Source organism: Arvicola amphibius, chromosome 2 (genome assembly GCF_903992535.2).
Source record: "Arvicola amphibius chromosome 2, mArvAmp1.2, whole genome shotgun sequence".
In the NCBI taxonomy this organism is placed as follows: domain Eukaryota; kingdom Metazoa; phylum Chordata; class Mammalia; order Rodentia; family Cricetidae; genus Arvicola; species Arvicola amphibius.
In genome coordinates, this window is record NC_052048.2 from 99153177 (window position 1) to 99180248 (window position 27072).

Consider the following 27072-nt stretch of genomic DNA (forward strand, 5'->3'; position numbering starts at 1 on the left):
GGTGTGTGCCACCACACCCTATAGACATTCCTAGTTTTCAAACTTCACATTCTAAGTCTGCTTTAAAAACAAATGGCTTCTCCCTTAAGGCTTCCACAGCACCAGCAGGTTCCTGCTTTCATCCATGAGCTGCCTGCGCACAGGCGCACTGAGTGGAGCCCAGCCAGACTGGAGCTGTGTCTTCCCCAGCAGTATGTGAGTCGAGACATTCAGGATTTACCTGTTTGTTCTCAAAACAGTGACATCAAATGAAGAGGCAGAAGCCCATGAACAGGCAGGACTCAGAGAAAGCTATTGGGTCAGAATTCTGGATTTACTCACGCTGGCATGCCGGAGAGTGTATATTACCATTAGAAGTCAGAGTAAAGCAATGCCATACATCTCCCACCAGCCTGGACGTTTGTGTGGGAGAATTGGGAATTAACACATACTGGGCTGGAGCATAGCTCGCTGGAAGAGCACTTGCCTAGCAAGCATGAAGCCCTGGGTTTATTTCTCAGCACTACTAAGAAAACAATGAATTAATTAAAAGAGAAACATACCTCAGTGAGAACAAGAAAGGGAGTCATTTAAGAAGGTAGATACTTCCATAAAATAAGTAAGTAAACAAAGCATCCCAGCTCTACAGGATTCTGCACGCACACCTACTCACTCTAGCCACCTCAAGGCATTAATTACTTTAAGAATGAAAACAGAAGCATAGACTTGGCTGGGGAGAGCAAAGAATCGACTTGCTGGCTTCCAGCATACGCTTGAAACTGATGTCTGGTGTCAGCTTCAAAAGGAAGCAGCCTCGTTAAGAAACGGCATACCACCATGTCCTGAGAGTAGGAGAGGGCTGTGCGCAGACTCTGAGTGGATAAGAGGAGGAAGCCTGCTCCGCCTCCACGTTAGCGTTAGCAGGGCTAAGACTCCAGGAGCACTTCTCTCTGGTGTAGGCCCCTGCCAGCCTGCAGTACAAGGCCTGCTGGCCCTGTTTTCTCAGTCTTCCTTGAGTGACACATCAAAAAAGAAAACCAGAACTCCCTGCCCAAATGCAGGTCCTTCCAGCCCAGATCTCCAAGGCCCTGACAAGTGCTTATTAATGCCAGCCACACCCAACAGACAGCAGAAGGGGCCTCCGCAGACTTTTGCTTTTTCAAATGTAGTAAAGGTGCAAAAAACAAACAACAAAACCAAACTCCCTTGAGCTAGGGACTGACAGGTCACTGTAGTCAGAAAAGGGAACTCAGTTCAGTATTTCTTTGCTGCTCCACAGGTTTCCAGTGTGAAGCAGGAAGAACTTCTTAGGAGCCTGAGACCAGAAGCACCCAGAGGGCACGGCCAGCTCCTCTTACCGGGCTTCTTAGAAACCACACACTAAGTCCTATTGCAGTTTTAAATTTCAAAATAACTGAGACAAACATACAGGAAGTGGTGGGCTTGCTTCCCCCAGTAGCCCCTCTAAAACTGAACCCAGTGCCCAGCTCTGGATGAAGCAGCCAGCTGACATTTGGATATAGAGGTGGGGGCTGGCCGGGGAGCAGTCACAGCCTCCAGAGTTTCTTTTTATTTCTTTTTCTTTCTTTCTTTTTTTTTTTGTTTTTTTGTTTTTTGTTTTTCGAGACAGGGTTTCTCTGTGTAGCTTTGGAGCCAGTCCTGGAACTAGCTCTTGTAGATCAGGCTGACCTCAAACTCACAGAGACCTGCCTGCTCTGCCTCCCGAGTGCTGGGATTAAAGGCGTGCGCCACCACCACCCAGCACCACAGAGTTCCTTGTGGGCTGTCGCATACAGTGGAAGGATGTCCTTTGCCTTAGATACAACCACCATGGCACGGGGGTGGGGTGGGGGTGGGGGTGGGAGGGAGGACAGCAGAATTAACTTCACGTGACTCCCAAGAACCTCATTATTTGATTTCTTTTTTCTTTCTTCTTTTTTTTTTCTTTGTCTCGAGATAAGGTCTCATTATGTAGTTCTGGTTCTGGCCTGGAACTCACTATGTAGACCAGGCTGTCTTGGAACTCACAGAGATCCACTGCCTCTGGCTCCTGTGTACTGGAGTAAAGGCGTGAGCCACCATACCCAGCCACATGATTTGATTTTTAAAAGAAACTTTAAAAAGAAGCTGAAGCCCTGGTGACCCTAAGCTTCTAATGTCATATCTTGTCACATGAATTAAAAAAAAATTCTTGTTTTGAGGGGGAGCAGGCACGAGATGCTGGGGATCAAGCCAGAGTCTCAGGCATGCTTTATAAGTGCTATGCTCTTAATAAGGACTAAAATTCTTGCTGAATAAATAGAAGAATAAAAAGGAGAGGGTGAAAAATGGCAGAAAGGTGATCAGACTGTGCATGGGAACCCTGGAAGAAAAGCATTACTAATCTTGCAACAGAAGCATGCGATGGATTTTGCCCCAACACCTGTCCAAGAGTTTCTGGGACTTAGTCTGATTTTTTTTTTTTTTTTTGGTTTTTCGAGACAGGGTTTCTCTGTAGCTTTGGAGCCTGTCCTGGAACTAGCTCTTGTAGACCAGGCTGGTATCGAACTCATAGAGATCCGTCTGCCTCTGCCTCCCGAGTGCTGGGATTAAAGGCGTGCGCCACCACCGCCCGGCTTCAGTCTGATTTTTAAAGTAACCAGATACCAGAACTCTATAGTTTTTGCTTTTTCCAAGACAGGGTTTCCCTGTGTAGCTCTGGATTTCCTGGAACTTACTTTGTAGACCACGTTGACCTCAAATTCAGAGATCAGACTGCCTCTGCTTCCCAAGTGCTGAGATTAAAGTTGTGCACCACCACCACACAGCAAAACTCTAATAATTTAATGAAGCAAATGGAGAGGTTGCCATGGGAAGGGAAACACAGCTTAAGAATATGCTTCTTTGTCCCTAAGAATGCCCTGAAAAACCCCAGAAAATCGCCCAAGGGACCTTCTGAATCAGAGGCAACTGTGCACTGTAAAAGCATGAGGCAGAAGAATCATCCACGGCTGTGTTTGGTACAATGGGAAATGGACACCGCTGGTAACTTGGATTTACTCTTTCTGCAGGACCCCCACCTGGCTGACGGGATGCTGTTGCACTGATCCCTACGTCACTGTGGACGGACGGAGGGCAGGGTGTGTGCCACTCTGCAAATGAGGAAGTGGGGCCGAGTGAGGGCCAGACAAGAGGCACCTGCGGATGACAGCTCCACACACTGGAGCCTGCGTTGAGGGACGGCGAGAGAAAGGGCTTCGCAGGAGGGTGGGGACTGGAAAGACAGTTTCATAACTACAGCCACAACACGGAGCAGAGCAGCTGTGAAATGGTGAAGCTCCACCCCCTTTTCACACAGCCGGAGGGGACGTGCCCTGGACATTACGAAATACCTTTGCTTCATCGCTGATGTCCCAGGTGAAGGAGATGGCGTTGTAAGCGATCTCTTCGATGTTGCTGATGGTGTTGAAGCTTTCTTTGTAGTCGGCTACATGAAGCAGTGGACGAGAAAAAAGAAAGTCATGGCTGTTAGTGTCAACGTGAGATCAGAGCAGGCCAAGAAATGCTCAGTTTTCGGCATTAGCCTCTGGACAATTTAAATAAGCATTTTGTTGGGTTGAAAGAAATGCCAAAATAAAGGAGGAAAAAATAATTCCAGGACTCCGATTTTTTTTTAAATAGAGATAAGCTTAGATATAGTTATTTCCATATCACTGGGTCAAAATTAGGAAGTTTAAGTCTAAAAAGCTTAAGCAATGGTCTTAAGGCCCCAAAACTGATCTATGGAACCAAGGTTAGAACTCAGTTCTTCTAAGCTGGGTGTGGAAGCACATGCCTATCATCCTAGAAATTAGGAGGTGAAACACGAAGATTTTGGTGTGAATTCAAGGGCAGTTTGGGATATGCAATGAGTCTGAGACCAGCAGGAACTAGACTGGAAGACCTGTCCCAACAAAGAGAAAACTCAGCTCTTCTGATTCTTTTTTAATTATTTATTTGTATTTCATGTCATTCATTTTTTTTTGTCAGCATGTATATTTGTATGAGGGTGTTGGATACCCTGGAACTGGAGTTACAGGCAGTTGTGAGCTGTCATGTGGGTGCTGGGAATTGAACCCAGGTCCTCTGGAAGAGCAGCAAGTGCCTCTTAACCACTGAGCCATGTCTCCAGCCCCAGCTCTTCTGATCCTTACAGAAAAGAAAGCTGACGAACTTCAGAAGATAAGGAAACAGGAGCCACAGGTGGATGGCCACCTGTGCGCGGATGATGACATTGTGTGAGACTGGAAACCGGAAGGGGACAAACGCTTTGTAGGGCCATACCCTGGCTATCTACCACTGGATTATCACTGACCAGCGAGATCAGCAACCTAGCTCAGGGCATAGCTGGAGAAGTGAGTTCCTTTTGCACATTTGGAAATCTTATCCTTATCTCTCAATAAACCCCAGCAACTCCTAAAGAAGGCATTACTGCTCCCCAAAAGTACAAATGAAGTGGGGGGATATCACTCGGCGGCTGGGTGATTGTCTAGCCACCGAGTGTGTATGGTCCAGGGTTCCATGCTCAGCACAGCAGAGAAGGGAACATAAAGAAACAGAGGCTGAAAGCAGACGCTCTGTGTTAGCTGACTAAAGTGCCTGGTCCCAGCCACATGGCAAACCATTGCCTGGGCACAGGCCCCGAGCAGGAAGTGAGGATGGAGTCCTAATTCCAGGAGGCACAGGACACTGCCTGGAACACATCTGTGGCTGGCATCAAAATTCAAATGCTTTCGGCAGGAAGTTCATCACTGCCAAAAATAATTGGACTTGGCAGGCTGGGTACTCGAGCCTCCGAGAGCGAAGGTGGGTTTCTGGTCACTCACCGATGTCAATGCACCTCTGCTTGGCCGTGTGCTGCCGGGAGTGCCAATACTTCCAGTGTCTTAGCTGGTCTTCCCTGCTTTTGTCTTCAGCAAAAACCACCATGATCACGCTCTGGGAATGAGAATGTAGCACAGCATAAGGTCACCAAGGGGTGAGCAGCTTCAGGGAAAGTCACTGTTATTAGAGCTGACAGTTAGGGCTGAAAGCAACACTGTAAAGGGCTAGAGGGATGGCCCAGTGGTTAAGAGTACTTGCTCTCCCACAGGACCCGAGTTCTGTCCCCAGCACCCACATCAGGCCTCTGACAACAGCCCTGGAACTCCAGTTCCAAGGGAGCTGAGGCCTCCAAGGGCATCTCTAACATACGCAAACACTCACAGAGACACAGGAATTAAAGTAAAAATAATCCTTAAAAAAAAAAACCCACAAGTCCTGGCCCCTTCAGGCCTGTATTCAGCTTCAAGGGAAGTATTAGGATCTAGGGAGAACAGAATCAGGCACAGAACTTACTCGAACTTTGCTGATCGGGTGGTGGATCCCTTCACTGCTGCTCACTTCCTTCAAGGTGACAGGATAGAACTGGCCTTTGTTCAGGTATGTCATAGTGCTGTCCCCTTGCTTCTGCCGAAGTGACTTGGAGGCTTCTAGGGTATACTCAAAGTTGTTCCTACAGGACAAAGAAGCAACAGGTTTCTGGGCCAGTCTCTTGGAAGCTTCTGGTAAACCTTAGTCCTGAAGTATGTGCATGTGTGTGTGTGTGTGGGGGAGGGGGGGATTACTGAGACGGAAGAGCACCAGCAAACATCCAGCTGACTATGCCATGTTAAAAGCAGCACTTGTCCCCTTTTATTGGTAAACAGAATTGTAAACACAAGTGTTCAGTGACCAGAAACCCTCACACAGTGGGCTACAAAACACCGATTAGATGTTCTATGATGTAATGTCAACAACTAGACATTTGGATGCTTGTGCTACAAATGACATCAGGAACTGGACAGGCGGAGGCAGGAACCTCCTCCTGGGGCTTGCTGCCAATCTGGTCTTTATGGAGAAGAGGTTGCAAACGGGCTGGGAGCACAGCACTCGGTCGTGTGTCTGCCAGCACTCTATGGTAGCTTCCACCTGCACCCAGACAGGTACTCCATGATTGCCTATGTCTCCTGTTACTTTACACAACCGCTCAGAACCTTCCTAAGCTGGAGGTCAGTCAGTCAATTACACCTATGCTTTTAAATAAAGATTTATTAGAATGTAGCCACGCCACCAGCTTATGCCTTATCTGCAGACCCCCTTTCCATTACACAGCTAAGCTGGCTAGTCACAAAACTAGAGAGGCTGTCTAACTCACAGAGCCTACAACTACCTAACACATCACAGGGAAAGCTTGGAAGTTCTATTCCATACTGTAATGTCTGTGAGCTTGTGACCCTTGCACCCTGGGATATACTTATAAAGGAAGTATAAATCTCACAGATCCAGAAAACCAAGGGCCTTACATTCATTTATGTATTTATTTAGTATGTGTGTGGAGGTTCCCTACTTCTATCTTGTGGCCTCCTGGGATTGAACTAGGATCATCAGGCTTGGCAGAAAGCACTGAACCACTTCATTGGCCTTGTTTTTTTTTCTCTTTTTTTTAACTGCAAAATATGATGCAGTTATTAGACACACAAATAAAACAATGAAATTCTAAACTTTAAAAACAATCTTGAGTTGTTTGTATACTTCTCATGAACCTAGAAAATGCTCCTGTTTCCAGAGTAAGGTGTAATTTTGCTAAGCTAAAAACAAGCTGCCAGGTTGGAAAAGTTACACTTGTTTATTTTATCATTAACAAGGATAACGAAGTCCTTTGTCGACTTATTTACCCCTAAACTGTCATCTCTCTGCACACTTTAGGGAACAGACAGCCAGTGATTTACCTTCATCCCTATCTCCCTCAGAGTCCAGACCACGTCACCACGGAAGGGAGCCAGGGAAGGGAAAGCACCGACACCAGGAACCGAGGAGGCCGGAAACCAGAGGCCCACAGGGCATCATTACAGAAAAAGCTCCCTACCCAAGGTAAGGCCACAGTTGGCGGAGTCAGAGAAAGGCGAAAGCACGCCAGAGCCACCTCAGATTTGTCAGGACCAACGCACCAAAAAGAGAAGTGATCACAGAGACTGAGAATCCAAAAGTCAGGTAAGAAGGCAACTATTACCCAGAAACATTGTCAAACACATAGTCCTCTGAGTTCATTCCCGGCATCCGGAGACTGAGGTCCGAGGGGAAGAAAACCTGAAATATCAACGTAGTGAGGCACGACCATTTAACTGTTATCACGGTTACTAGCGACCAAGGTCTGGTAAGGATGAGGTGTGTGTGTAAGGTCACCCACAACTCTTTTGAGGCGCGTTTCAAAATAAGAGTTTTGAATCTATAGAAAAATTTAAATTAATAAAAGTTATAAAAAGTATTAAAATATACTAATAAAAAGTTATAAAAATGTAAGTCTGGTGGTGGTGGCTTGCACCTTTAATCCCAGCACTGGGGAGGCAGAGGCAGGCAGATCTCTGAGTTCGAGGCCAGCCTGGTCTACAGAGTGAGTTCCAGAACAGCCAGGGCTACACAGAGAAACCCTGTCTTGAAAAAACAATAAATAAATAATAAAAAGTAACCATCTAATTTTATATACCATTCATGGGAATGATCACAGACAGATAGACAGACACACAGTGCCTGCGATCCACTCTGTCCCTTTCCTTATCTCTCCCACACAACACACATTCGGAGTCTAGAATCTGCAGCCAAAACACAAGGGCCAAGAGTCAAGTTTGCACCGGGGCTGTGCAAGCCTACTACCCTTTCCTGGAAAGTGTCCGTTTCTACCCCTAGAAGACCCACCGGGGCAGTAAGACCTGCCTTCAATACCCTGAGTGCCAATGTACCCCAAGTGACGTCCGCATGCCTTCCAGCTCCCTGAAACTCATAGAGCGGCCTGATGACCACCTCAAGCTCTGGATTAGGTGGCAAAATAAGCAGCGCCCAGTGGAGACTCGACAGGGCTGCCACACTAGGCGAGCTTCCAGGAGCTCGCCTGGGTCTAGGACACGAGCTAAAGAAAGCTATGAGAACGCAGTTGTGGTCAGGGGGAGATTACACACAGGCTTCCTCTCTCTCTTTCTCTCCAGCAAATCTCTTAGCAGAAACCATAATTGTTAACTCAGCTGTTGGTAAGATTACCCATGTGCCCTTGATGATAATTTTTGGATTTGTAGGTTTAGCTTACAAATTATACCTACGGGCCTTTCTCTTAAAAAAAAAAAATCTTTTTATTCTGATCCACTCACTCTGGGCTAAGTTTCAAGCTTACATAACCAGGAAAAGGTGGAACCCAATACTTAGACAAACACACCGCTGTCTTAGGAAGATGTTTTTGTCTTTTGTACCTCCTGAACGCCCTCCTTGAAGGTCTCTGAGAAGGTGGAGTCTGGAGTCCTCCGCTGAGCATTGGGTGGCTGAGCGCCGGAGCTGAACTGGTCAGTGTTGAGGCTCCGGTCGAAAACCACCACACGCTCGGCGGGCTCAGGATGATACACCGTCGGGGGGATTCCCACAGTAAAGCCGTGTGGCTGGATTTCTGTCTTGATGGAGTGGGTAGGCATGGTTGCTATGGAGACAGTGACTGTTGTATCGGGAACTGTCAGGTGGCCTCTCTTATCAGTGCCCAGCTGGTTGCCATGGGGGAGGACAATGTTGAAGGGCACATTCTTCAGCACTTGCACCCTGTTTTCTCCAGCAGAAATGAGGGGCTGCTCCGTCACATTTGGCATGTTGTTTCTTCAAGAAAGGAGAAAGGACATTGTATGTTCAACCTTGGTGCTGATGCGGGGCTTTGAGGATTTGGGAGGAGCAGGTGATGGGGCTCCAACAGGATTCATGCACGCGGAGCACATGCTCCATACAGATGACTCATCGCTCTGATGGTCTGGGCTCCTCATAGCAGCAATACCCTCAACAGAAGCCAACTCAGCAGGAAATGGAGGAAGAGCCCATTTCTGGTGAAGACCTCACAGATTCAAGCAAAACCCAAAGCAGCTGGTTGTGGTGGAGCATGCTGGTAGGATTTGCTGAAGGAGGCGGAGGCAGGAGGATCACAAGTTTGAGGCCAGCCTGGACTACACATAGGGGCTGGAGAGATGCTCAGTGGTTAAGAGATCTAGATGTCCTTCCAGAGAACCTGAGTTCAACTTCCAACACCCATGGTGCAGCTCACAACAGTCTGTAACTGCAGTTCTGGGGGATCTGACACCTTAACACTAATGCACATAAAATAAATTTTAAAAAAACCCAAAGCAAAAGCACAATTGCTCTGAAGGGACTCGGAGTGCTGTTCCAGTACAAGCTATTCTCCGTAATTCTAATGTGGATCCTCAAATTTTAGTATAAAACCTGACACTGGGAGTTCACAGACTCCAGGGTGAGGCCACCTGGGTTCAAACTGTGTGTCAACTAGAGCAAGCTATTTTGTCTCTCGGGCTCCATTCTTATCAGTGAAAAGAAAAAACAATTTGTCCCAGGCTTGTGTCTCTGTTGCTGTGATAGAACACTATGACCAAAAGCAACTTGGGGAGGAGAGACTTGCAGGTCACAGCTCATCATCAAGGGACACCATGGCAGAAGCCCAAGGGGACCAGGGAAGAACACTGCTTACTGCCTTGTCCCACTGGTTCAGCTACCTGCCTAGGGATGGCCCCGCCCACAGTGGGCTGGGCCCTCCGACATCAATCAGCAACCGAGAAAATGCCCCTTAGATGTGCCCATGGGCCAATCTGCTGGAAGCAATTCCTCAGCTGAGATTTCCTGTGCCCGGGTAGGTCTGTCTGGACAAACAAACCGATACAACAGTGGGCATCCATCCTTTCACATGGGTGCTGGGGTGGAATTCAGGGGACGACACCTGCACACAGACACTCACAAGTAAGTGCTGCAAGCTTCACTTTTTAATACTGATGCTATCTGGCTTCCCCAAGGAAAACTCATTATCATACTTAACAATAGATATTTTATATAAAATTAACTGTGGTTTAATATATAGGTAATATGAATAGTTTTAAAAATAATGATTTTGAGTATGTGTGTATACACCTGTATGTGTATACATGTATATGTGTGTGTGTGTGTGAGAGAGAGAGAGAGAGAGAGAGAGAGAGAGAGAGAGAGAGAGAGAGAGAGAGAAGAGAGACGTATATGGCAGCCTGCTGAGGTTAGAAGTCGACTCTATGGCACGTTTTCTCCCTCTACCTTTTTCACCTGGTTCCGAGGATGAACATCACAGCTGTTGAGGCTGGCAATGAATACATGCTGGCTTCTACCGTTTTATTGTGCTCAAAAAGATTCATAATAAATAGGAAAATGAATCTATAAGTAAGTTGCTCTTCAAAAAATTATGAAGTTTTAGATCGCAATATGGAAAACATTTATGAAACAAATCACGTGCCATAAATGTGCACTTCCAAAAACGATCAGCAAGCAGAACCACAGTCACGGTAAAGAAATAATTACCAGGTGTGTGAAATATGAACTGTTTCTCAGTCCTTAAATCAGGTTCTGTCCCCTTCCCCTGAGGATGGGATCTGGCTACCACAGCCTAGGCTGGCCTTGAACTCCTGCTTCAGGCTCCCGAGGATTACAGGTATATGCTACCATGCCCAGCTGTTTTATTTTGTATTACTAATAAAACAAGAGTCAATCTAAAACCTGTTTTTAGAGCCAACAATTTGGCTCAGTGGGTGAAGGTGCTTGCCACCAAGTCTGAGGACTTGAGTTCGATACTCGGAAGCCACAGAGTAGCAAGAGGGGACTTTTCTTAAGCTATCCTGTCACGCAAGCACCATGATATGCATCAACATGTCCACACATACAAATAAGATAAATAAATGTAAAAATGTGTCTTTTAAAATGTTTCCTGGCCATAAGACTGAGTTTTAATTAATTTACCAAAGTTTTAACCTAAAATGCCTTCAATAGGAGTTTGGACATTAATTCACTAAGTTTTACTAGGGCAACTATTCCAGAGTCATTGGTATGTACCTTTTCTTTTCTTTTTTCTGCTTTTTTTTTTTTTTTTTTTGGTTTTTCGAGACAGGGTTTCCCTGTAGTTTCTAGAGCCTGTCCTGGAACTAGCTCTTGTAGACAAGGCTGGCCTCGAACTCAGAGATCTGTTTTTTTCTTTATGCAGATGTGGCGATTGGGCCCAGGACCTTGTCCATGCTAGGCAAGTGTTCCATCACTTAACTGCATCCCAAGGGTTGCTTTGTCTGACATGGGCTTACACAAGAGTCCAGGCTAGCTGGGGCTCCCAAGCCTCCTGCTTCTGCCTCCCAGGTCCTGGGTTACAGGCACGTGCCACCACACCCAGGTGGTTTTTAGACTCTGCTCCCCGTGCCATCCCCTTTAGAGGGTCAAACATATCAGGCTTTACTAAAAACGTCCCTCTGGAGGAGAAGAGCTTGATGCTGGTTTTCTAGGAAAGGGAATGCTGCCGCACCAGGCTCTAACTCTGAGACGGCAATTACTCTCCACGGTCTCTCCCAACAGCCGCACTCACCTTTTGCTGTGCTCTGGTTCCGGGTGCTCCCCCTCTGGCTTTGCTGCAGATGACCTGCGCTCTCTGGGAACCTAAAGCATTAACACCAGGGAAAGGGATTCAGTCCTTATCCAGGGGAGAAGCCTTCACCTGAAGGAGCAGCCTTTATCTCATCTCCTGATGGTCTGCTGAGCACCAATCTGCTCCGAAGGCGCTAATAGCCTAGTCACCACCAGAGGTGACGAGCAGGACACCACAGACTCAGTCTGTCGTGGAGCAAGGGTTTCTTTCTCATCTATTTAAGAAATTTTAAATATGTGCTTTATTTTATATGTATGAATGTTTTTCCTGTACCTACATCCGTGTACCAAATGAGTGAATGGTGCCCATGGTCAGAAGAGGGCACCGGATGCCCTGGAACTAGAGTTACAGACAGCTGTGAGACACCGTGTGGGTGCTGGGAACTGAACCTAGGACCTCTGGAAGACCAGCCAGTGCTACTTTAACATTGAGCCATCTCCCCAGCCCCATTCTACTCCTTCTATAACTCTCTCTTTCTTTGCTCCAAAATCAAAAGGCAGACAAACGACACTGGGCACACTGTGACACCGACCCACCGGAGACGTGGTCCAAACGGGTGCACAAATGTTGCTGAGATATGTGCGGGCGAGATATTTGCGGTGCAAGAATTCTTCCATATCTCACCACTGACAACAAAATAAAGGGGCTTGAGAGATGGCTCAGTGGTTAAGAGTGCACACTGCCCTAGCATAGGAGTCTGGATTCCAGCACTCACATCAGGCAGTTCACAGCCACCCCTTAACTCCAGCTTCAGAGGACCCCTCTCCCTCTTCTAGCCTCTCTGGGCACCCGCATTCATTTGCAGACACTCTCCCATACATCCCCGTACATATACACGTAACACAAAACTAAGTATTGTTGGATTTCTTAGCAATCCGTTTTGAAAGCATTGCTAGTTATTAAGTGATAAAACAGGATGCTCACATCCAAGATGCTCAAAGGGCCATCCCTGAGCATCTGCCATGGGTCAAGCCAGGGAGACAGCAGACACAGGTCACAATCCAGCACCAGAGAGGACAGTCTGTGGCAGGACTGGGCTGGAACCCTAAATGAATGCATCCTAAGTTGCCAGGCCTGAGGGTCAAAGTGACACACAGGCTGTCCAGTGTGACATAGGTCGTCAGTGAGTGGCAGCTGAATTACTAGGACTCTGTGAGGTAGAAACTCATACACAGTACACGACAGTTAAGGCTAACTGTCTGGAGACAGACAAGATACACGTGTTCTCATTTTAGAATGGGGCCCCAGAACTGAAAATGTGTGCATTTCCCCAACCAATCTTAAGGCTTTGTGGTAGCAGTTACAGAAATAGCAATTGCCCTGACTATCTGGCAGGGGAGAGCCGGGTCAGCCGGCAGCCCCTTTTCATGGCACCAGGAACCAAGTTTGTTAAAACGCTCAAACTGGTGGGGGACACGGCTACTACCTCGTTTACAGCAGCGTCTCCTTCAGCTAGGGCCAGAGCAGCTGTATTAGAACCATCCTTTGATTCTATGATCGCAGATGCTCAGCTTTGAACCACAGAAAGCCCGAGTGCTCATTAAACTATTTATAACCCACTACAGAAGCCGTCGGCCCGACATTCGGCAAAGGGCTGTTTTACAGGCTGCTGAATCAGGTGCGTCTGGGAGCACCATGTCCAGAGCCCGCGACCCACCTTGTAGTAGTCATAGAGCAGGCCCAGCGCGGCTGCGCTGTCTTCATCCCCGTTGATGCTCATCATGGCCTTGGTCGCTGCAGTGAGAGGGTTTTCCAGGAAAGACTTCCAGGCCTCATCCTCGCTGGTATAGGAGCGCCGCTGTGGATAAAGGGCCTCGTTCTGAAGGACCAGCACTGGCCTTTTGCTTCAGAGGAAGAAAGTCAAAGTTAAATCCACACTTCCCACAGCAAGACAACTTACAAGCCATTAAAAAAATATATAACCAACAAAAACCAAAACTGAATAAACAGTTCTTTGACAGTTCTATAAAACAGGAACGCGGCCCCGTGCCAGGAGGTGATTACAAGTGGGGGCAGGTCAGTGGCAGGACCATGGCCTAGCATGAGCAAGGCACTGGGTTCTACCTCCTGCGCTATAATGAATTAAATACCCACACCATTTGAAGACCTGCCTGAAGAAAACTCAATAAAGTCAATGAAATAGTGTTCACTTTCCTCTTAACGGTATTTTTGAAATAAATAAAAACATTCAGAAAATTCAGATTTGCAAAGTTTGATTTACAAAATGTTTCCTGTAAAGGCATGCTTTAAATTGCCTCGTGGCCTGTGAGCTACCTCAGTGACCCCAATAAGTCAAATGAAGACACGTTCAGAAGGCAGGGCACACCCGAGGACCACCGCCAGAGACCCTGAGAGGATGCGATTTGCCCAAACCCACAAATACTCCCAAGAAGACACGGCTATGCACATATCCTACAGCAAGGTATGGAAAGGTGTGGATACAGTTCAAACACACTCAGGCTAGCGCCCTCTTCCCAAGCCAACACAGAGCTCATCGTGCTGTCACACGTGACTTCCCCCTTCCCCCTGCCAACGCTATGACTTAAAACAGCTCCTTCCGAGAAACAGGGACAGGAGGAAGGGACCGAAAGCAAGAGGAACATTTCACTTAATCCTTCAGGGTATATGAGAAAGTTAGAAGACTCTACTGTTACTAGAAGAAGGAGCCTGGAATGTAGCCAAAGGGGACTATAAATCAATAAAAAAGCATAATTTTCTGGCATGGGAGTGAACTGCTTATCTTAGAGATAAACACAACCTCCAACAAATAAAGCCATCAAATGAAAATCAGACTTCTTAAAAAAGTAGTAAACAAATCCGATTTAAAAATCTTTACATGGGCCCTGGTAAGATGGCGTGGGCAGTAGAGGCACTTGCTCACAGGTCTGAAGGCATGAAGTTCTATCCCTGGCACCTACAGAGTAGAAGGAGAGAACAGATTCCTGCAAGTTGTCCTCTGATTTTCAAACATACACACACATGCAGACACACACATGCACACACACACGTGTGCGCACGCGAACACACATAAACACATACAAACACACACATGCACACCAAACAAATTAATCAATTAAGAATCTTCCTTAGCTGATGACATGGTTTGGCTGGTGAAGAAACATAAGTTATATCTCCAAGACCCACATGGTTGAAGAAGAGAGGGAACTTGCCAAAACCTGTCCTCTGACCTGTGTGTGTGTGTGTATGTGTGTGTGTAGCACAAACACAAACCTATACAATAACATATAAAAGGCATGGAAAAGAAAATCTTTGCTAGGCTTTAGGATTTGACAGCACAACCCAGGGGTTGAACATGTGATCTCCCTCCTCAGAGTCCAGGGCTTCCTGGGATTAATCCCCAGTGCTCCCCCGCCCCACAATAAATAAAATCTTTATTAGTTTTTCACACCAGGCAAGGACTATGTCATGTTAACAGTGCAGTTTGTGGGAAAATTCCGGAAAATCAATGGTGACTTTAGCAACGCTTTATAGGAGATTTAATTTAAATGATTCAAGCAAACATTACCGATTCCAAAAACTGGAAATGTCAACAGTCTCAACAACTGCTCGCTCAGCTGGTACTATTTAGTAAGTCAACAGAGAGGGAAAAGTGGAGCATTGGCTTTAGCGAGGCGAAGCAGCCCTTTGTGTGTGTGTGAAGGGAAAAGAATGGAGGTGTCTAGAACGTCCCTGAATGATGGCTGTCCTGACAAGCCGAATTCGAGGCTCGGCTCTCATTGCAACACACAGTGAACTATGGAAATGGCCTAGAGGTGACCCTATCTTTTCTAAAAGTGATGTAGAAAGTCTGATTATCTTTTCAAGTAATCAGCAAAGGTTAGGTCTTGGCAGTCACCCAAATCCTTCAAAAACAGATATAGATTTAGGAAGAACAAAAAAAATGACAGGAAAAAAAAAAAGAAAAAAGGAAAGGAAGAAAGGAAGAAAGGAGGAAGAGGAGAACATCTTTGAAAAGGGGAGGGAAAACTCGGTCTGCCCTCAGCAGGCAGAGCTGATTTGGAGTCCATGTCCTTTAACTCGTGCCATGAAGACAATTCTAAGGGTGCACATCTGGAGGTAGGTTTACTAAAAATTGAAATTTAAAAATAGAGAAGACATATCTCCATAAATCAAGTTCTAATCAAGGAAAGATAAACACACAGCATGGTGTTCTCCAAGCCTTTGGGTCCTGAGTCCAGTGGTGGTACGGTACCCTGCTGAGATTCTCTGGTGTACGGCTGAGCTATTATTAATAGTCTAATAGCTACTTCCAGAAGATTCTGACAGCAGTTGGCTCGTTCAACAGTTGTAATGCTAGTTTTTCGAGCTTTCCATCTTCTCCCATCCCATCCTACACTGATACAAGCATCAAAAAATAAATATTTTCTAAGAGGCTTTATGTCTGCAATCACCCTGAAGGCATTTTATATTTCCAAAGTATGCCTAGGGCCAAGAGGGTAGCGTTGGGACTTTTGCCTCCTCAGTAAGTAGAGAAATAAACAGAAGAACAATTGCAGCCCACTTCTTCATGACCAGCAAGCTGTTGTTCCAGCCCTGAAGGTTCATGGGTGTTTTCAAAGAAGACTCAGATCTTCAAGAGAGCCGAGCACTAACTGAACTGCATTTTTTACAAGACAAGATTAATCTGTTGCTGACTGCACACAGAGCTAACTTCCTTCAGAAAACAGGCACGAGAAAAATACAGATTTATCAAGCAACTACGAAGCCAATTCTCTGCTCCACATTTACTGAGCTGAATTGACGGGCTCTGTCTTTCAGGACATCTTTATAGAAAAGTCGCAAGTAAAATCGAGCACTATCCGTGCGCCCTTAGTCCTGCCAACGTCCGATCACATCTTACAGCACCACTGTACATTTCTCGCTCGTTTCTTAAACCCCAAACTCCAAAAGGCAATCCCGATTCGAAAGAAGTCTCTAGTTTATCACCCTGTTTGCAGTTTCCTCTGGATACTCCCGAACAGCAGAAATAGTCTTCTGTAATTACCATCGGTGATGCAAGGGCCCGAAAACACCCACAGCCGTTTTCTCACACAGCAGCCGCAGCGAAGAGAACGCGCGGGCAGCGGACACTTCAACCTTCCCCTAGATCTCTCGCTCCCGCAGCTCGGCAGGTGACAGCAGACTGCCCGGGGTCCACCCGTCCCCACCGAGCCATGGGCACGGGGTCCAGGAGCCCTCGGACGGCGGGGCCGAGGGCCGGGTGTCCCCCCCGCTCGCCCCGCCCCGCCCGGCCTCGAGGTCCCCGGAGCCCGCGCCGTGGCGGCGGCAGGTGCGGTGGCCCCCGGGCCCTGGCCGGACTCGAGCCCGCGCCTCACTCACTTGTCGTACTCCTGTGTCATCGCGCTCGCTCGCCGCAGCCGGGCCGCAGAACTGGACTTTCGGGTTGGGACAGTACACCCGATCCGGGGGGAGGAGGAGGCGGCGGGCGGCGCGCGGCGGCAGGCGGTGGGTCCGGAGCGGCGGCCCCGACGGGTTGGGTTCGCTTTTCTCGCTCTGAGCCGGCTCGGCGCGGGCTGCGCGCACAGGGCGCTAGGCTCGACCTCCCATTGGCTGGCGGCGCGCCGGTCAGGGGCGGGGTTTAGGCAACTGGGGGGCGGAGATCTCCATGTGATTGGTGAGATGGCGCGTGGGGGGCGGAGTCTAAGGGCCGGGCGGGAGGGCGGGGGCCACGCGGTGCGCGGCGGCGCTGGAGAGCTTGCGCGCCGCTGGTCCCGGTGGCGCCGGCCCGTAGTGGCGCCGGCGCCGCGAGGCTTCGGCGCGCACCCGCGTGGGCGCGTTTCACCTTCCATCTCTCGCTCGCGGTCACTTGCCCGGCTCCATGGCCTTTCCCTGGGAAATATCTTGGAAAGGGTTCTGTCTTTGCTGCTGTGCAGGTTTGGAGTTTTCCTGCTGGTCCATTTCTTAGTGTCCAGTGTATGTGAGCCGTATGTCTGCACGGCCTCTTAATAACCCATTTTCCCCCAGACAGCGGTCCCTATTTATTGGGCGCCTATCTCGTGTCAGTGGCATGGGGCTACAATAAGCCTTCTTCCCAAGCTCCAGACCCCACATTTCTACTTGCCTCTTTATCCACTCGCACCTCCAGTTGGGCTTCAGCATCCTCACGTCCTAGCTGCCTGTGTGCTCTCTCTAGCCAGCTTCTGGTTTCCACCCTCTTCCTCCTATACTCTCTTTTCCCTGATGGAACTTTTTTGTTCCCTCTACGGGTCTGCTTCTTTAACCTCAGCCTGAGGCCTACTACAGTCCAGACACCGAGATAGGGCAGAGACGGAGCTCACAATTTCCCCTGCTTCCTAGAGCATCCTAGTTTGGGAGCCGCGGTGATTCCTTTGGTGTACCGAGAGGTGGCATGCTCTGCAGGCAGGTGGGGAGAGTAAGGTGGATGCGGGGCTTAAAGATGATGGTAGTGAGGTGTGGGCAACCAAGGTACTCCGTATGGGTGGAGATACAGCCATGGATGGGGTAGCCCGGGCATCAACGTGTCCACTGAAGGGCTGGGAGAGCAGAGACCAGAGTAATTGGGCACGGACAGCAACTGTAGAATTCTGCAGGCTTCTGTAAGGTCTTAAACGAGGAAACTTTGCTGAGGGCTTGGAGTATGGCATAGACAGACCTCATCCATGTTTTAAAATAATCTGGCCATTGAATGGTGGGGAACCAGTAGGAGACAATTTCAAAACTACTAGGAAAAGATAAACAGTAGCCAGAGGCGTGGCCTGGGGTTATGGGGCCGTAAGAAGTGTATGAATTCTAGATGCAGTTATGTTAGCAGAACTGACAGGATTTCCTGAGAACGGAAGAGCGGGTTAAAGAGTTTCATGGATAGATGGTGTGTCTGCAGTCCCAGGCCTCAGGAAGCCAAGGCAGGAAGCTTTCCAGTTTCAGGCCAGTTCCAGAGTAAAACTCACCACCCCCACTACCCCCCACAAAAAAGGAGTAACCAGAAGTTTTGCAACCGAGCAAGTGGATAGTATGACTTTGTCTCCTGAGATGAATGACTGTTGTCCCCTGAGGTGGTGGGGGCAGCAAACACATGAATTTAGGGGTGGGCAAGGGTCCTGTTGGGGATGTGTTGGTTTAAAGTTCAGTTTTCATGAGTAGATGTATCACACAGCTAGATACTAGACTGGAGTCCAGGAGGAAAATCTGGACCGAAATTTGACCTCTGGGCATGGTCACCCTGAGGGTGGAATTCAAAGGCCTTGAAACGGCTGACCCTCCAAGGCAGGGAGGAGGAAATAGGATACAATAGACCCTGAGTCCTGGAGCCTCTGACATCGAAGGCTTGGAGAGAAAAAAGCCAGTAGAGGAGACAGGGCAGACACAGGCTGAGTGTGGAGGCCATTGAAAGATGCTGGATCAAGAAGACCAAGAAGTAAGATGTGTTCTTGCTAAGGTCTGAGCACATAAGGCCACCTGTACCTTTGTCCTGTATTAACCACCCTCTCTTCTCCACTGTGCCGTCTCACTTCTCCAAGGCGCTAGTGCTCCAGTCGGTAACTGTAGCTGTGCCCACTGGTGCAACACTGGGGCCCTACCGCCTGTTCTTTCTTTATGTGATAGTTCTATATTTAAGAAAATTACACACACACACACACACACACACACACACACACACACAGAGAGAGAGAGAGAGAGAGAGAGAGAGAGAGAGAGAGAGAGAGAGAGAGGTGTCTCTATACTCTTGCCAGTGTCCCTTCATAAAGCTTATGTTGCTCCCAATAAAGCCCACCCTTCCCAAGTCCGCTGCTACCCTGGAAGTTAGCAAACTCCACCCACTTCACTCACAGACTCAGGAGTACTTCCGTTCCCCTACCCAGACTTCCTGAGCCTTGGCCCAGTGAGACAGCCATCCTGTGTGACCCACAGTGCCTCCATCAGACTTCCAATATTTCCCATGCTCCATTTTCCATGTGCAAGATGGTTATGCGAGCTTTTCCAGAGAGGGCATTGTTCTGTCACCGTGTGGCCCCCAGCACTGGCATGTACATGGAAATGCCCTGGAGATGGTTATTAAATGGCACAGTTCTCCGTAGGCATCCAAGGCCCCACAGTCTGGTCTCTTCTGGCCTACCTGTGGGACTGGCAGATTGGCTCTCCATAGAGAGGACACTGAGGTGAGTTGGTCCATTAGATCCACTGTCTAAAACATGGTGGGTGCCAGACAAACAGGAACGGTGAAGACATGTTAAGTCATAAAGTCAGAAACAGAGCAGTGTCTAATCTCACTGGGATTAGATCATATAGATGTAGTGATAAACATATATGGTCTTAGGTGTGATGGTGCACAGCTGCAATCCCAGCAGTCAGGAGGTAGAGGCAGTCACCCTCATCTATATAGTGAGTTTGAGGCCAGACTCATGTTTGTAACATGAGACCCCGTTACAAAACAAAAAAACTGAAAAACTTAGTTTTATCAGTAAACTTCAAGATAAGATTATTCCATTTATTTCTAATACATTCTGAATTTCAAGTCCACATCTGTGGGCTGTTAGCATTATGTCTTTGTTTTTACTTAATTTTTTTACACTTATTTATTTAGTGTGTGGAAATGAAAGGCCATAGCATGTCCATGGAAAGGAAAGGCCAGCTTGTGGGAGATGGTTCTCTCCTCCCATCACATAGGTTCCAGGGATTGGACTCAGGTCATCAGTTCCCATACCCACTGAACCATCCCAGAGGCCCTTAATTATACTTCAAATTTTTTTTAAATTATAAAACTAATAACTACTCATGGCTGGTCCAAGATAAAGAAACTAGTAAGCAAGGGAAGGAAGACATTTAAGCAATGCAGGCAAGCTGGAGTCCAAATGGGCTCCTCCGTCCCCATCCCCACTCCCCTGAGAGAACTAACCACTTGTAACTGTTTCTGTGTGTGTTTCCAGATTTTTCTATGTGAATGAAAACATATAAGGTTCTTACAGGGAAATTCTGCTGCTCACAATTTCTACAACTTTTGTGTCAGAGCACTGGGACTGATTTCTCTGAGTGGGTGTGTGATAGAGACCGGTGGTCAGCAATAAGTTTTCCCTTACCCTTCAGAACCACAGACATTCACCATGAGCATCCTCTCAAGAACGTTCCTGCTCAGCAGGCCAGGTATAGTCATAGGACAGATTCCAAGAATTGGAGTTGGTGGGGGAAGCATATGCACACTTGGAATTCTCAAATTAACATTTTACTATTGTACTTGTGTGCACATGATGTGTGTGGGGGCCTGTTTGTGTGGCATGGTGGATGTACATCAGAGGACAGAATGATGGAGTCAGTTCTTTCCTTCCACCTCTACATGCGCTCCAGGGATGAAACTCAGGTTCACAGGCCTGTGCGCCAGGCACCTCGTCCAGTGATCTAGCTCTCGCCAGCGCACAGGGAGAATGTGTTAGATTTTTACGGACATTTTTCCAATTAACCACTCAAACCGGTCAAAGCCATGACCGTGCCAACACCAAACGTTGTCAGAGACTGCTATGAAAAAAAAATAATATCTTACTGCTCTGAACTGTGTTTTTTAAAGTTATGAGTGGGGCTTATATTTTTGGAGGGGCTTCTTAAACTTAAGAATGGGAGCTGGGTGGTGAGAGCACATGCTTTTAATTCCAGTATTCCAGAGGCAGAGGCAGGCGGATCTCTATCTCTGGCCTTTTGGAGGCCAGCGTGGTCTATAGAGCAAGTTCCAGAATAGACTCCAAAGCTACATAGAGAAACCCTGTCTCAAACAACGAAACCAAAATCATGGGGTAGTATTGTTGGTTTCTACTTTGTTCTTCTGAGATAGAATCTGATTCTATGGCCCCAACTGATCTCTAACTTCTGGGCTCAAACAATTCTTCTCCCTCGGGCTTCTGAGCAGCTGTGTCCAGGCCTGTAGCGATGCACCCAGCTGCAGTCTTATTTTGTTTCTTTGTTACTGTCACTTTAACTTGGAGGGATGTGCTTGTTGTTTTTCAGACAGTCTCACTACCTACCTCAAGCTAAGCTCAAACTCATGATTCTCCTGTCATAGGCCCCCAAGAGCTAGGGTTACGGAAGTGCCACACCATGCCCAGTCAATGCACTGTTTTATAAATAAGGTTGTATCCTAAGTGATGGGTATCAGAGTAGGGGACCCATTGCATCTCCCTCCTAGTGCAGATCCCGTGGTACAACGTAGTTACTTCTCTTTGGGCCCCAGTAAAACAGAGAGAGAGAGAGAGAGAGAGAGAGAGAGAGAGAGAGAGAGAGAGAGAGAGAGAGAGAGGAGTCTGGTACTGTGGTTCACACGTGCTGAATGTGCTGAATTTTAGCCCTTTTCCCTGGCTGGGTTTAAACCAACCTGCATGCCATAGAATTGCTCCCAGGGGCTTTGATCACCGTCCCTTCCTAGACTGCACCTCTCAGGCTGCTCTGCCTTCTCCTTAGTGTCTGTCCCATGTGACTCTCATTAATGTCCGTTCCACGTGACTGTTCGAGATCAGGATTCAAGTTCTAGGTCAGCATCACAGTTTTACCCCAGGCAGCTACGGCCCTAATAGTCCTGCGTTTCCGTTTGGAAAGCAGTAGTGAGTGTTGTGGCGTTAACTGGAATGGTGTGTTTCCAGGATTTCCCACAGGGGTGTGTGAGAGAGTGCATGACAGGAAAGCAGAGGGGACACTTCCTGGGGGCTGATGTGACTAGCGAGAGGGGCAGTAGAGGAGGAGCAGGAATTGAAGTAAGGTCGAATGACACATGCATGACAATGTCATAATGAAACCCATTACCGTGAGTGCTAGCTTTAAAAATTAAAGATACCACTAAACCTAAACAGCCCCCCCCCCCAACACACACAAAATGAGCCGGGAGGTGGTGGCACACAACTTGAATCACAGCACCCGGAAGGCAGAGGCAGAGGCAGGTGGATCTCTGTGAGTTCAAGGCCAGGCTGGTCTACAAAAGCTAGTTCCAAGATAGGTTCCAAAACTACACAAAGAGGTTTTTTCTGTCTTCCTCTTGAAGAGGCTGCTTTTGTCTCTTCCCACTTCTCCCCTTCCCCTCTTCTGTCTCTCTCTCTCTCTCTCTCTCTCTCTCTCTCTCTCTCTCTCTCTCTCTCTCTGCCTCTCTCTCTGCTCTTCTCCCCTTCTCCCCTTTCCCCTCCATAACCCACTAAATAAATATCCAACCTCAAAAAAAAAAACTACACAAAGAAAACTTCTGGAAAAAAGAAATCCTTTATTTCCTGGCTTATGGACATTTAAAGATGTCTTCTTTTTTCCCTGAAGATCTTGAGGTTGGTAGAGTGTCACTCATGGTAGAATGTGCCCAGAAAGTGCCAGGACTGACATTCAGTCCCTAGTATTCCATCCTCCATCCCAACAACGAACATATTCTAGAGCAGGAGCCTATGTTCTCATCCCAAGGCACGCCACCTCATTGCCTCACAGTGGCCATTTGTGCCCTTGCTGCCTTCCTTCTGGGATTTGAGTCCTGATAACAGGCTGGTAATGGAAAGGACATCTCAAGTGGCTCAATGATAATGGCAGAGTCTCTGTGCCAGATCTTCAACCACCCCACCCTTTGCCAGCCTGAGATGAAAGACTTTCCACTCTGGAGAACAGGATGTGGGAGGCAAGGAAGGCTGAGTGTCCCCACTGCCTCCAGCCCTGAGATGTCGGAAGCTGTTTAACCTCTGAGTCCACCGTGGGCAATCAGATTATTATCACTCTTATTAGTAAAGCCTTTTGCTAGTTTTTAAAGAAAAATGTCACAAATTGGGAATAGTGGGACATACCTGTAATCCCATCACTTCCAAAGGCTGAGGCAGGAGGCTTAAGAAGTCAGCACTAGTCGGCTGTACAGTAAGACCCTCTCAAAGGAAAAGCGTGATGCCCCATACAGTTCCCGGCATATAACAGGAGCTTAACAAATGTTAAACTTACAACCTCCTCACTTTTCCCTTATCCTCGCGTAAGCTGTTTAGAGGATAAAAACTTTACCTCTTATTTAAAAAGAAAAAAACCCCCACAAATGTCAAGCATATTAGCATCAGTGGTCATTGCTATTCAGGAGGGGAATGACATTGGCCTTCTTTGGGGAGTATCGAGTGTCCAGCATGGTCAGGCACCCCCCCACCAGCTTCTGATCCTTAAAGCTCTTTGAGGTTGTCTGAGGTCATCTCTCATAGATGGAGAAGCTGCTGTGGAGAGAGAATGAGTTCCAGGGTCTCAAAGCCAGTAAGAGTGAGTGCACCCCGACATCTTGAACCCCATACTTTCTAACAGGTTTTGATGTTTCTGCCTGATTCCAAGATTAAACCATGGCCCCACTGTAGAGCAGTCTGAACACACTGAACATGGCAGAGCTGTGGCCGGCACTTTCTAGTGACAGTATCTGGCGTTGGAGATGGCGTTTGGCAGTTGCCTGAGCAGAGTCTCAAATCTCGAGCTCCACCAACTCTCAGGACCGCATCCGTTCCATCATCCATCCACTCTCCTTTCAAATGTGACAGTTGCCATGAACACGCTCACTGAAGGTTGGTCCCCTTCCCCTATCCTGTCTGCCAACCGCCAGGTCTACTAACGCCGGGTGAGTTTTGTCAGGTACCTGGGACTTGATCCAGACTCCAGTCACCAGAAGTCAGCTGTGTGCCTGTTTGTGAATGGAGGCAGCGGAGGCTCAGTGGGATGGGGCGTCACCGGCTTGCCGGCAACTGGGAGAACCAGGATACTGCACATTCTTTTCCTGTGGCTTCACTGTCAATTGATGGCTCCAGCAAGGGCTCGGCAGTTGCGACATAGCTACCAGAAAGTCCTAGGCTTAGGAGCGCAGGCCTTAACCTCCAGAAAGCCCTCTCACCTGTGACTAATAGGGCATAGGCGTAGCCCTCAGATTTGCTGCCACTTGAAGAAAACACCCAGGTGGGGTCTGAGAAGCTAAACCTTGCTTTCTGGCTCACACGGCCACATTTGCTCCTGGAAGTAGCAGTCCTAGTGGTAACTAGTGATCATATCTCTTTGATACAAAATAGGCATTTATTTAAAATTGTGGGGGCATCACATACATTGTAGTGAAGGGGGAGACAACCTTGCTTTGTAGCTGGAGAACAAGCAAGGGTCAAATCACTTGCTCAGAGTTCATGGTTCACTGATCTGGATCTTACGTGATTTCTCTGCGCTGACAACTTCCTTTGCTTGAAAAAAAAATCACATATTTTTTTTCTCTCAATTTTTATGTCCTTTCTCAACCACAAAACCACCAAGTCCAATGTCTGGGATGTTGAGTAACTTCTGTAGTACTAATTGGAATAAAGAACTACAGGCTGAAGAAAGGGGTAATCGAGGGCATTTTGCAATAAGCATAAGCAAGGAAAAGCAGGAGCCAGTCAGGGGAATTTCGTGACAGCTCTCCAGGGCAGGCTTGGTCTCAGTCTGCACAAAGTGTGAGCGGTTGTAGTGCTGCTGCTTTGGATCAGGGAGCTCGCCCAGCAACACTTAGCTTAGATACCCTTCAATCCTAGATTTAAAAAACATTCTAAATTACTTTATCATTTTATGTATACTGAAGTTTTGCATATATGTCTGTGCTGCCAGTGTGCTAGGTGCCAACAGAGGCTAGAGGAAGGTGGTGGATCCCCTGGAACTGGAGTTACATATAGTAGCTGCCACATGGGCGCTAGGAATTGAACCCAGGTCCTCTGGAAGAGCATCTCTCCAATCCCTCCTTTAACTCAATCTTAAGAGTTCCTCCAGGCAGCATATAATTTCATCTTTACCCTGCTCTGAGCTATGGTGGGGTTAGCCAATGGTGGGGGGGCTTCTCTGCACTTCTCTGCAGTATGAAAACAACAGAGGGCTAGTGAATGTGTGTGTGTGTGTGTGTGTGTGTGTGTCTGTGTGTGCACACCAGTGAGAGAGTATGTATGCATGCCTGTTTCTGAGTATGGAACCCATGGTCTTACACATCATCTCTGCCACTTTGTAGCATCCCCAGCCAAGTGAGTGGGTGTGTGGTAAGCTGAGCAAACTCACAGACAGCGCAAGGAAAATGCAGACAGGATGGCCAGCACTGTGACTCCAGCTACTCAGAGGCCTGGGTTCAAGGCTGACCTGGAGTTCAAGGCCAGCTCGGGCAAGGTAGGAAACTCTTTTTGAGACAGAAAGAAAAGAGCTAGAGCTGCATCTCAGCACTAGAGCTCTGCCTAGGACCTGGGAGATCCTGACCTGAGTCATCAGCCGCAATGGGAGACTGCGACCCTGCAGTTCTGGGGAGAGGCATGAACAGAGAGAACCATAGTGCGTCCATTTGTACTTAGTTGTGTGGTGTGTCCTAGGTGCCCGTCTTTGAATGCCGCCTACGCTCTTAGGAATTCTAGTTCTTGATGAGGACACGCTGAGCTGACCTACCTGGCTTGTGACACTGGACCCATGTGTGCACAGCCAACCCCACTCCCACTCTCCAGTTGCTCTGTCTAGGGAACCATGACTGCACAAATATCATTCATTCGCTGACCGTGGTGTGTGCACTGGGCACAAGGAACTCTTGGGGAGCTGAGCTGGCGGAGGCTGGCTGGAGATGACATCTAAGCAGGGTTCTCAGGGAGGAAAAGCTCTGAGAAGAGAGAGGACATCCCTGACAGCAACACTAGCCCTGGCAAGAGCCTGGAGGAATGAGATGCCATGGCTTGTCTGAGCAGAGGGAGCGTGCAAGGCAGGAGATATGAAGGCGTACAGGAGCCATGGTCCAGTGACAAGCCACTGGGCCTCTAGACAGCAAGGAGCCATCAGAGGATTTGGAGCCCCAGAGTGCTAGTAAATCTATTTTTGGAAAATTACTGGCCGAGGAATGATAAATGCCTGGAGAGAAGGGAGGTTTTGCAATCCCCCTGGAGAGAGGGGAGCCTGTATCTGAGCTGGGCAGCGACACCATGGGGCTGTGTCAGGCTGCATGGAGACTAGTGCTGCAGGCAGGGAGGCTAGAGATTTGTCGCCGGTGTGAGTGGGAGGCGGGACATCTCTGAGGGAGATGAGGTTTGGGTGAGGGTGGGGGCAGCTCTGAGGATTTCTTTAGATTGGGGCAATGTTTTCATCCACACCACTCCCCGTTGAGAAAGGTAGCCGTGTGAGTGGATGCAGCCCCCAGACTGTGGAGCCAGGATGCCTGGGATCAGGTCTTGACTCTCTGGCTCTGTTTGACCCCGAACAATCAATGAACTCAGTGTTTCAACATTTGCACTCGTAAAATAGTGGGGTGCCACATCATGGTAGTTAAGAGGCTGATCATAAAATAATGGGGAGCTGTATCATGGTAGGTAAGAGGCTGAGCAGCTCTCAGGAGCAGGGCCTTGGAACACTAGGTGGGAGACAGCTATTTTTGACAGCCATGAAAGTAATGCCGAGTTCCCCTCTCTAAGAACTCAGAGTAATTTGAACCAGTACTCAGAAGAACCCTGTATTACACAATGCAAAGTGCACTGCAGTGGCTGCTGGAGTGAGGGGCAGTGAGCGATGTCCTCCTCTTAGTCACTACAGAGCTGGAGCATCCACCAGCAACAGGGCTCTCTAAGGAGCCAGGAGGACCCGGGCAAGCTAACTATGTTAAATGTGCCAAGTAGGACATACTG

The 27072-nt window shown here is 48.0% G+C and overlaps 1 protein-coding gene across 1 annotated transcript in view; it reads right to left on the reverse strand.

Annotated features, from left to right (window-relative positions):
- Grhl1 (grainyhead like transcription factor 1) overlaps positions 1–16955 on the reverse strand; it is a 48014-nt gene extending 31059 nt beyond the window's left edge. The window contains exons 1-8 of the mRNA XM_038319638.1: positions 16817–16955; positions 13134–13320; positions 11417–11487; positions 8256–8646; positions 7028–7104; positions 5335–5491; positions 4824–4935; positions 3351–3445 (exon numbers count right to left, since the gene is read on the reverse strand). Of these exons, the coding sequence (XP_038175566.1) occupies positions 3351–3445; positions 4824–4935; positions 5335–5491; positions 7028–7104; positions 8256–8646; positions 11417–11487; positions 13134–13320; positions 16817–16836 (1110 nt within the window). The 5' untranslated portion in view covers positions 16837–16955. The remainder of the gene's footprint in view (positions 1–3350; positions 3446–4823; positions 4936–5334; positions 5492–7027; positions 7105–8255; positions 8647–11416; positions 11488–13133; positions 13321–16816) is intronic.
- Between the last annotated feature and the right edge of the window lie 10117 nt (positions 16956–27072).